The 11,359-nt window shown below is 44.2% G+C and overlaps 3 protein-coding genes across 3 annotated transcripts; all 3 read left to right on the top strand.

The window, feature by feature from the left end:
* Positions 1-7,151: 7,151 nt before the first annotated feature.
* LOC149961082 (uncharacterized protein F54H12.2-like) lies at positions 7,152-8,444 on the top strand. The gene has a single exon (XM_090155047.1). It carries the CDS (start codon positions 7,152-7,154, stop codon positions 8,442-8,444), a length of 1,293 nt encoding a protein of 430 aa, XP_090011173.1.
* A 1,387-nt stretch (positions 8,445-9,831) lies between these two features.
* LOC149961081 (baculoviral IAP repeat-containing protein 7-B-like) lies at positions 9,832-10,398 on the top strand. Its single transcript, XM_090155034.1, has one exon. The coding sequence runs from the start codon at positions 9,832-9,834 to the stop codon at positions 10,396-10,398; it is 567 nt and encodes a 188-aa protein (XP_090011160.1).
* A 295-nt stretch (positions 10,399-10,693) lies between these two features.
* On the top strand, positions 10,694-11,200 carry LOC149961080 (baculoviral IAP repeat-containing protein 7-B-like). Its single transcript, XM_090155023.1, has one exon. It carries the CDS (start codon positions 10,694-10,696, stop codon positions 11,198-11,200), a length of 507 nt encoding a protein of 168 aa, XP_090011149.1.
* The last annotated feature ends 159 nt before the right edge of the window (positions 11,201-11,359 follow it).

Genomic DNA, 11,359 nt, shown 5'->3' with positions numbered 1-11,359 from the left:
TGCCTTCTTATCTTTTCGTGTTTTATGACATCGAGTCGATTCAGAATAAACAACACGTAAATAAAAAGGGGGCGTTTGAGCATGAGCCGTTTCTTCTAATATCCCAAATTGTATGCCCCGCGTGTATCGACGAGCGAGACTCGAACTTCGATTGCGGGGTATGCATCCGCTTTAGCTCGCGGCAAAACAATTTTACGGAGGAAATGTCGTGGGGAAGTTTGTGGATTATATCAGAACTCTAGCGGATATTAAAAAAATTACTTATTCGCCCACGCCGCGAAATGTTATGATCTCCAATTCGTTTTCAAAGCCGTTCTTTCAATCGACGAGACCTTTGTGCCCTTCGTGATAGTAAACGGGACTAAAATTCTCTTCTTTAACTGTTTTAATTTCAATTTTCTCGATTCCTATTCGTTCATTCCCATGGGACTCGCCGCGTTTAGGAAGACGTTTGGACTAGGGCCTTCCATGGATAAGGGTAGATTCCCTCACCTATTGTTTAATTTTGTCGAAAATAATTTCGATCCCGCTGACCCCATAACCACTAATTATTCGACCGAGAAGGGGGATAAATTTCCGCCCCTCGAAGCGTACGGGGCTAACTATCTAGCGGTAAAGGAAAGAGCGGCCCTTCTTAAATGGCACGGGGAGCAAATAGCCGCGGGCGGTCACTTTGACTTTCTATAAGACGCGATTTCGTATTGCACGGCGGATGTCAATATACTCCGACTGGGATGCGCAACGTTTAGACGTGAATTCATGGAAATCTGCGACACTGACCCTTTCCGCGCCGCCATCACGCTCCCGGGCGCCTGTAATTACGTCTTTAGGAAACGCTTTCTCATTCCTGACACGATAGGGATACTCCCCCCCGGGGGATGAGAAATAGGGACCGACAATCAACCGCGGCCTTTGAATGGCTCGCCTGGGAAGAAAAACGCAGGGGTATAAGAATAGTGTCAGTTATGCGGGGGCGGGAGGCTATGGTAGGTAAATTTAAAGTCGACGGTCTAGACGGAAATGACGTTTACATGTTCCAGGGCTGCTATTTCCATGGCTGCGTTCGCTGTCAAGTAGTGGGAAGAGACAGACCTCTATGGTCAGATCCCTCACAAACGTTTAACCTACGCTACCAAAAAACAGTCAGGGTCGTTGCTCAACTCCGGAAACTCAAGAAAAACGTTAGAGAGATCTGGGAATGTCATTTTTACGAGCTTCGCCGTCAAGCGAAGGATAAGGCGTTTTTCGAAAAAGTACGTGCCATGTTAATTTCACCCTTGAATCCTCGAGACGCGTTTTTCGGAGGGGGAGTTAACGCGACAGTCCTTTACTTCAAGGCCAAAGGCGATGAACGCGCGTTTAACGTCGACATGCTTTCACTTTACCCGACTGTCAACCTTCTAGATAAAATACCCGTCGGTCACTTAAAAGTTTTATTAGATCCTGATGATTTACGAGATCTCGATTCGCTGGACGGGTTAATTCAGTGCCGCGTTCTCGCCCCTCCTAGACTTTTCACCCTATCCTACACATGCACTGTAATTCGCGACTTCTTTTCGTCTTATGTGGTACCTGTGCACGTCTAAGATTTCAAGGAAGGTGTCCTCATTGCGATCCCGAGCGGGCATTCGTGGGGACATTCGTTTCCGACGAACTGAAACTAGCCGTTTCCAGAGGTTACAAAGTGATTGAAATGTACGAAGCTTGGCATTATCAAACAACGCAGTATAACAAGGAGACCCAGGAGGGGGGCTTGTTTTCGGACTACATCAAGACCATGTACAAAATGAAGTCCGAGGATTCGGGGTTTCCAACGGGGATCACTACCCCCGACGAAAAAAACAAATACGTTTCGGATTTCGAGGACCACGAAGGCGTTAAACCACGGTAAACGTGCCGTCGCGAAGTTATTGTTAAATAGTTTTTACAGTAAGTGGGGACAACGAAATAACCTCGTAAAAACTGAGATCATTAAGGACCGCGAACAATTCTTTAAACTATTTAACGACCCGAATATCGAAAGGAAAAGTGTCTTGGCGATAAACGATAAGACGTTGCTTGTCAAATGGGAACATCTCAAGGAATTCGATCCGGCTCTGGCTCATGTAAACGTAGTTTTAGCCTGTTATACCACCGCTTTTGCCCGAAAGAGGCTCTATAGTCATCTAGAGGCTCTATATTATACCACGATACGGACAGCTTAATTTATAGATCACGTGATGGGAATAAACTAGTGCAGGAAGGAGTCTTTCTTGGGGATATGACGGACCAATTATCAGAATTTGGTCCAAATTGTCATATTACTGAATTTTGCTCGGGCGGTCCGAAAAATTACGCCTTCCGCGTACTCAACCGCGATACTGGTGAAATTAAGGAGGTCGTCAAGGCTAAAGGTCACAGGCAGAACTATTCCACTAGTAATTCCATCTCTATGGACTCGTTGAAAGGGATGCTCGGAATCGACGTAGACGCGCCCACTCTCGAGAAAGAAATCGAAATTCCCCACCATATTGGTCGGTTAAATGATCATACCGTGGTAACTGTAAATCAAGTTAAAAAATATCGACCAGTTGTCAATAAATTAAGCGTTATCGATAATTTCGAAACATTACCGTTCGGATATAAAGAATAATATTTAAAAAAAATTACTAGTTCAGAATGAGAATGAAAACATATCCTAATATTCTGGTATAACCCGCTTATAGAATGTCAGTAAAAGGAATTATTGATTAATTACCCTTATACGCGAAGTTTCGGTATTAACGGTTTTTTATCTAACATATTCAAAAGATAAGTCGTTATGGCTTTAAAACTATTAACCTATAATGTAACTCATTTTAGGCGATAAATCGCCTTAAAATGGCAGCATCAGTATTAAGTAAAGAACACCGCTAAACTCATATTTTATTTTACCCGAACGGTTTGTTTTTTAAATATCGATGTAGTTTAACTTAGAGGCCTCATTTAATAAAGCATGTTACCACTGTATGGTCCTTTCTCCGCTCTTGTGAGCGGGCCGAGCGGTAGCGGGAAGTCCGTTTTGATGGCGCGAATTATAAAAAATAAAGATGAAATGATTTCCCCTCCGCCGACAAAAATATTTTGGCATTATAGTGAGTGGCAAACACTTTATGACACTTTAAAAGACGCTGTAGTGTTCCGAGAAGGAGTCCCCAATCTCTATGATTACCCCGGTGAAGAAGGCGAACACATTCTCCTCATCGCCGACGATTTAATGAACGAGAACAATGGTCAAATCGGGGCTTTCTTCACGAAAGGCGTTCACCACCGTAATATAAGCTTCGTATTTATAACCCAGAACGTTTTCCCAAAAACAAAGGATGCGCGCGATTGTTCGCTGAACTCGAATTACATTGTTCTGTTTAAAAACCCTCGTGATCAACTTCAACCCGCTATATTATTCCGTCAACTTAGAGGCGCCAATTACCGGTTCGCTATCGAGGCCTATCTCGACGCGACCAAACGCCCTCACGGCTATATTCTTATCGACAATAGGCAGGAGTGCCCCGATGACTTCCGTTTAAGAACGGATATTTTCCCCGACGAAACCGAAATGGTCTATATCCCTAAGAAAAAAAAAGTAGGGAGTATAAAGTCAGCGGAGAGGAAGAAGTCCCTAACCAGTTCGAAAATGCCGGCCCTGGTTGCCGGACACAAAGATTTTCTCTCGGCCCTAGGTAGATCAAATTTTAAACAACGACGCGCTATTCTCCATCACGCTAAAAAACCCTTAATTGATGCTATTGCTGAATGCTGCGATAATACTTTGAAAGGGAATTTAAAGTTAAACCCTTGTCAGAAACGAAAACTAGCTAAACAAAAGAAATTCATTAGACAGGTAGCCTCTAAAAAGTAGCCTGGCGTAAGAATAAATTAATTTTAGTTCAAAAAGGTCACGGGATTAAGTATTCTCATCCCCACCGTTATTTCAGCCCTCAGTGGGATTTTAGGTCGTTCTTAAGGAAATAAAAAAATGTACGCTCAAAAGTTAGCCTTAGTCCCCCTCGACTCGTTAGGAAAAAATAATAAAAATGTTCTCATCCCCTCTCGAGATACCCCTCAATTTTCGTTTCCACATCCGTTAGGGTCCTCCGTGGATGAATTAAATAATAGCATGACCGACGTACTCAATTCCAATCTTGACATTAGGGATGAAGTTAAATTATTCGAGCAGATGTTCCACCGTTATCAAAACATTAAGGATATAGCGACGAAGCCCAAAAATAAAAAAGACACCGGGCAAGACACGGCCTTCTTAAATCTCGTACCGATTCAGTTTAGGGCGAGTGCGAAGGACTTAATTAACCGATTGATTAGCTTAGGCGATAAAGTTTCGTGGTCGAGTGAAGGCGAGTTGTTTATAGATCAAACGCGCGTGCCCGGGTCAGATATCGCTACGCTCGTAAGTTACGCCGTTGGGGCTATAAATAGAAAACGAATGCCTCCCCCCACCGGCTGGAACGGGTTCGACGCCTTGTTCACGCCTACGGTATCATTCAAGAAAACCATCCCGCGAGTGAAGAAGAAAAAAATTGCATTTTCAGCGAAACCTAGAAAAGCATCAGTCGTTCGGACTCCGCTCCAATTTAAACCCCGGGTCTTATCGAAAGGGGTTATCAATAGAGGCGCGAAAAAAAGGGAAACGGAACAACCAATATGGGAAGAGTTTCTAACCCCGAGGCAGTCTTGAAAAAAATTTATTACGATACAAAACATCCCGCGAGTTTCGACGGATTGGAAAAACTTGATCAGGCCGGGAAAGACAGAGGTATTCCCCGGGAAACGGTAGAAAAATGGTTAACGAAGCAAGAATCGTACACGTTACATAAGACCGCCTATCGGAAATTTAAAAGGAGCAAGGTTTTTGTAACTAATATTGGCGACCAGTTTCAAATGGACTTAGCGGACATGAGAGACATTTCCGAACACAATTCCGGCTTTAATTACCTACTAGTATGTATCGATACATTCTCGCGACGCGCGTGGGCAGTCCCTATAAAAAGTAAGAAAGCCGAAGACGTAATCGCCGCGACCGAGAAAATATTCGAGGATCTCACGCCTATTAAAGTTCAAACCGATAAAGGGGGGGAGTTCACGGGGAAAAATATCAGGATTTCCTTAAAAGAAAAAAAGTTAAATTCTTTACTAGCGAAAACGATACAATCAAATCGTGTATGGTCGAGCGACTAAATCGTACGCTAAAGGCTAAAATGTATAAATATTTCACCGCTTATAACACCTATCGATACTTGGACGTCCTCCCTGATTTAATTCATAGCTACAATACCACAAAACATTCTACGATAAAAATGTCACCCCTAGACGTGAAACCGGATAATATCCTGAAAGTATTTAAAACAATTTACAAGGAAATCCCCGTGAAAAGCCGGCGTCAACCTAAACTTAAAGTGGGTGACTTTTGTCGTATCAGCAAATACAGGGGGGTCTTTGATAAAGCCTATCCCGGTACTTGGTCAAAGGAAGTCTTTAAAATCACCCGCCTCGTAAATTTACACGATCGAAGATTTAACGGGGGAGGCAATAAAGGGACGTTACTATCAGGAAGAACTGCAATTAGTCGCTAAACCTCGACTATACAAGATCGATAAAATTCTCAAGTCTCGGAAACGCAAAAATCAGGTCGAATATTTTGTCAGTTTTGTAGGATATCCGTCGAACGCGAACTCGTGGGTCAAGAAAAAAGATGTATCTGACATTACCTTCAAACGCTAGCATGCGGGTTTACGCCGACAATACGATGGCCTCCTATACCTCCGCGTTACCGAAACCTGTCGAATTGGGGGGTCTTGGGAGTGCGGACTAGCTGAGATAAATTACACTAGCGCGTTCTTCAACGTCCTCGAGGGACAAAACACTATCGTTTTCATGGTTGTCGACGAAATCCCTCCTGTCGAATGTAACCCGTCTCCAATCGAAGTCAAGCAAAATGAACCGGAGACTAGCATCGAAAAAAACCTAGAGCCGCCTCAAGCCGATCAACCTACTTTGGGAATAACACTTAAAATTACCACGCCGGGGGAAAAAAATCCGAAAGGGAAAAAAACGGAGCAGATTTTCGATGTCGCCAAAAACGGTGAAACTCTTACGGGTGAAGCTCAGATCGCCGAATGCGCGGCTCAGCCTAGAAGACCCAGAGGGACCTCCCACGTTTATAGGGTACCCATAGGATACTATTCTTCTATCGAACATTTAATTAAGATAATAAACGAAATTATTAAAGATATAACGAGACCACTCGCCGAGTTCGAATAAGCCCCTTTCGTCATAACGTACTAGTGCAATTTCATTTTGGTCTAGCCATGGCATTGGGCTTCGATCCCGGGATTCAATCTTTGGAAAGGGGTTACCGGGGCGTTAGACCAGCCCTTATATGCTTTCAAATCCCCCCTCAACTTTACGTTTACACTAATATCGTCGAAGATCAAATGGTGGGTGACACTCTCGTTCCTCTCGTTAGGATTGTCCCCGTAGAAGGCTCGTTCGGGGATAACGTCGGGAAAATATATGACGTGCCTCATTACGTGCGAGTCTCCAAACGCTATTTCGACACGATCCAAGTACATATAATGAACCCTCAGGGGAAACCGGCGCCATTTGCCTTCGGGTCTCTGACGGTTAAACTACATCTACGGAAACAAGATACCTAAGCCGGATGTCCTCGACGCGCGGGGGTCCTGTCCGTATAAAAATTATTATCTTAAGCAAGCCCAAACCGGGGGGTCTAATTTCTATCAAGGAGCGGCTTATCAGAAAGGACATGGTCTCGGAAGTCTGTTCTCGGGGCTCCCCTCTTTTAGTTAGAGGGGCGAAGTATATAGGAAAACAAGCGTTGGGGGTCGGCAGTAAAATTCTCAATGACGCCGTTGCGGGGGAAAATATAAAATCTTCGGCGAGGAAACGTTTCGGTGAAGCGCTAGAAGGGATAACCGGACAAAGCGGTTCGGGGCGGAAAAAGCTTAGGAGAACTAAAACGAGAAGCAAGAAGAAGAAAACAACGAGCAGGAGGAAAACTAGAAAAAGGACCGTTAAACGCAGAATCGGGACAGTAGCTCGTCGGAAGTCCACGAAACACGTTCGTGACATTTTTTCCCTCAACTAAAAGAACCAAAATGTACAAAGTTGAAGCCTTGAAATCGGAATTGGACCTGTTCTCGGTCACCCCCGTGCAAACTAGCGTCGAAAGCGCGACTCCAACTTTCTATCGACCGATCTCTACGCTACGAGATGATTCCCAAATTGAATTTTGTATCCCTAAAAGCCCGGAGTATACGGATCTCGCGATGAGTCTCCTTCACGTTAAATGTAAAGTAACGCGGGAGAATGGGGCTAATTTAGACCCCGACGTTAAATTATCAACTTGTAATAACCTAATGCATAGTCTCTTCGATCAAATTGAAATTTACTTGAACGACAATTTAATCACGCCCTCGGCAAGTCGATATTCATACCGAGCCTATTTAGAATCGCTCTTGAACTATTCCGGCGAGGCTAAAACTTCTCACCTGACTTCGTGTCTCTACGCCAAAGACGCTGCCGGAAAGTTTGACGATATAATTACCAACTCGGAGAGCAAGATTCGTCAAGCAGCTATTAAGGATTCAAAGGAAATTTCCTTAGTAGGGGCAATATACGCCGACCTTTTCAACATTCCGAAATACCATCTAAGCGGGGTGGAAATTAAAGTTCGACTTTCTAGGAGTAAAACGGCCTTCGTCCTTATGGGAGACCCCTCGTTAAACGTGGGAAATTTTAAGATCGCTATAACGGCCGCTACTTTGGAAATACGGAAATGCAAGATAAGTCCTCAAATCATTCTGGCTCACCAAAACGCTCTCTTAGGCACCACAGCGAAGTACCCCTTTACCAGGACCGAAGTGAAAAGCCACGTACTGCTCACCGGCGTTTCAAATACGAGTCTCGACAATGTGTGGCTGGGACCGCTCCCTCAACGCGTTATTATCGGCCTAGTCTCACATACGGCTTGCGCGGGCGATTTTCACAAAAATCCTTATAACTTTCAACCATTCGGGTTAAATTTCTTATCTCTCTACGTTGATTTGGACGCGGTTCCGAGTAAACCTCTCCAGCCCAAGTTTTCCCAGAATCAATTTGCCCGTGAATATTACACCTTGTTTACAGGGACGAATATACACTTTAAAGATGATGGGAATAATATATCGCACTCAGAATATCCGAGGGGTTATACTCTATATGCCTTTGATATCACGCCTGATCTTTCCGCAAGTGACAACTCTCATTGGAACCCCGTAAGGCGGGGACAGTTACGTATCGAGTTGGGATTCGAAACCCCGCTCACGGAATCGGTTTCGGTCGTTATTTACGGGGAATTCCATAGTTTAATGCAGATAGATAAAGATCGCAACGTGGTGATTGATTATTAAAATGAACACATTAGAAATAAGCGAGATCCTCGGGCATTTACCCGGGTATCAAGGTGCCTTTGCTTCTGATAGACTCCCCGAAGATATCCCTTCCTTCCCCGCCTCCCTGGTCGTTAACCACCTAGACGCTTTCAGGAGGGCCGGGTACTTTGACTCGGCGGGTCGTCCGGTGACCCTCCCCACGATAAAAAAGGTCCTGAGAAAAAATTCCTCGAAAATACTCTACAATAGACGTCGTCTACAGGCCGTGGGAAGCAAAGTTTGCGGACAATACTGCGTGCTCTATCTGGAACATCGCTATAGGGGGCGGAGTTTGACCTCCTTCGCTGATAGGTTCACGAGGAACCAATGGAGTAATGACAATTGCGTGGAGACCCTATTTAAGAAGCGGATTTAACTTACCTTGAGTCAGAGGGGGTATCAGCCAACAGCGACATCATGGAAAGACCGCTGGTAGTTGTCGATTTTGAATTCTTACTCGGCGCGAAATACGAACCGGTCGTTAAAGAAGTTGCCGTCGCGTTCGTCGGGGAGTTTCCCCTAGTTAAAAGTTTATTCGTTAAACCTCCGTACCACGGTAGCGGTCTTTCTCACCACGTAGCCCGGCAAAATCAATGGGTCTTTACCCATATCAACGGTTACCTCTGGAACCACGGCGATACCCCTTACATCGAGCTACAACATCGGCTCAAGGCCTTAACCGAGGACTCCGAATTCGTTTACTGCAAGGGAGAGGAGAAATGTCACGTCCTTAGGAAACTCATCCCCCAAGAGGTGATCGAACTCGGGGAAATCGGTTGCCCCAAGGCCAAGGACATCAGCATCGGCCAGAACTATCGGGGTCGATTTCATAGACGAGGGAGCCCGACGCTTCTCTGTGCGCGGGAGAAGGCCTGCCGCTTTGCCAAGTGGTTGGAGACCCATCACCAGACAGCTCCCTCGCCGCTCTTCGAGGAAGACGAAGGATTCTTTTGAAACTTTTCTTTATTAAAAAACAATTAATTCTTTTTCGAACTCTAATGTAGTTAAAAAAACCATTACGTAATTTTCTCCGTTCGCGCGCGTATTTTCATTTCGTATCATTTTTTTTTGTATTCACTGTTACCATTTTTTGTAATATCTTCCTTTGTGTTAATAAATGCTTCGTTCGAATTTATGTTTTCTTATTCAACATACACGCCTAAACTCGTTTTTTTTTAACGTCTAGTACCGGATCATTCCCTGGGTCATTCCCGAAGTCGGAGAAGGAAGAGGTAGACGTTTTTTTCTTAAGATGAATTTTGAGAAAAACAGAATCGCTAGTTTCAAGGGTTTTCCCTGTAAGTTTCTAAACGTGAGGGAGCTAACGAAAGCGGGTTTTTTCTACGTCGGTCACCGGGACAGCGTAATGTGTTTCTCCTGTCAGCGTGTCGTCAAGGACTGGACGGCCGACGACGTCCGGTTACTAAGACACGAAAAAGAGTGTAACTTTTGTCCGTTCATAAGAAATGATTTTTCGGGGGATGTCCCAGCCCTGTCGATGGAGCTTGAAGGGTCAAAGCCGATGCGATATGAGATCGCGCGAATTCGTTCCTTTACTAAAGGATTTAATAATAATTATATTAAGAATAATAATAAGGAAGGTTTGCCGATTGATCCTTTAAGGGAAGCTAGGCATTTATCCAAAGCTGGTTTTTTTTATACGAATTTCAAAGATTGCGTAAAATGCTTTTCCTGTTCTGGGGAACTAATGAACTGGAATAAGGAAGATAGTCCGTTCGAGAAACATTGGGAAAATTTTCCTCATTGTAAGTTTCTTATTTCAAGGGGAAGAAGTGGAAATGTAAAGCATTTTATAGCCACTGAGGATATCGTAGAAAAGGACAACCAATTGAATTATTCGACTTACCCCGAATCACGATTAATAGTCGAAGTCTTAGATGAAGGACAAGGTCTAGACATGCCCGGGGAATAATAGATTTCTCCCGAGGAATTCGAGGGGGGCCGCGTGGTAATAGACTATTTTTAGGGGGGTCGTTCACCCCCCAGTGTGAGATGGAAAGAGGGATTTACCCCCGCCTCGGTTCTAAGGATCATTCGATCGGTCGCGGACGAAGGTGATAGACACCATTTTTACGCGGCTTCCGTTAAAAAAGATGCATTTTGAGAAAAATAGAATCGCTAGTTTCAGAGGGTTTCCATGTAAGTTTTTAAACGCGAGGGAGCTAGCGAAAGCTGGTTTTTTCTACACCGGGCACACTGATAACGTCATGTGCTTCTCTTGCGAGAGGGTCGTCAAGGGGTGGATGACTAATGACGTCCCGTTGCTGAAACATATCGAGCAGAATCGCTTATGTAAATTCGTAAATGACGAGAATACGGGGAATGTTCCCGTCCTAACACTGCCGAAAGACGATAAAGAGCAGACGGATGAGACGGAGCTTAATCCTATGCGCCATGAGCTTGAGAGAATTCGCTCGTTTGACAAGGGATTCCCTGTTAATATCGTAGATGGTAGAGCCTTAGCTCGGGCTGGGTTTTATTATTTAAATTATAAAGATTCTGTTAAATGCTTCGCGTGTGAGGGTGAACTTATGGCTTGGGAAAAAGGCGATAGTCCTTTCGGTGAGCATTGGAAATATTTACCCCATTGTAAATTTCTATTAGGGGGAGAATGTGGAAACGTAGTTCATTTTATAGCTGACGAGGATATTGTAGAAAATAACCAGCCACCTTATTCTTCGACTGCCGAGAAAGCCATAGTATACTGTTTTTAAAAGAGGTGGTTGACATTTTAGAGGGTGATAAACGGAAACGACTGGAGACTAAACATTTTTGCACAATTGGATAATAGGTTTTGGAGGCCGTGGGAATCTCTCTTTTCCCTAACTTTCTCACGGTTTGAGAAATTCCTTCATTCGGGGTCTCTCTCCCCC

Source organism: Leiobunum rupestre, chromosome 1 (genome assembly GCF_980474605.1).
Source record: "Leiobunum rupestre chromosome 1, qqLeiRupe1.1.hap1, whole genome shotgun sequence".
NCBI lineage: Eukaryota > Metazoa > Arthropoda > Arachnida > Opiliones > Sclerosomatidae > Leiobunum > Leiobunum rupestre.
Note: the sequence above shows the minus strand (reverse complement) of the source record. Positions and strands in the feature narration are given on the sequence as shown.

Coding starts and splice junctions, on each gene's coding strand:
- LOC149961082 (XM_090155047.1), top strand. CDS start 7,152: ATGTACAAAGTTGAAGCCTTGAAATCGGAATTGGACCTGTTCTCGGTC.
- LOC149961081 (XM_090155034.1), top strand. CDS start 9,832: ATGTGTTTCTCCTGTCAGCGTGTCGTCAAGGACTGGACGGCCGACGAC.
- LOC149961080 (XM_090155023.1), top strand. CDS start 10,694: ATGTGCTTCTCTTGCGAGAGGGTCGTCAAGGGGTGGATGACTAATGAC.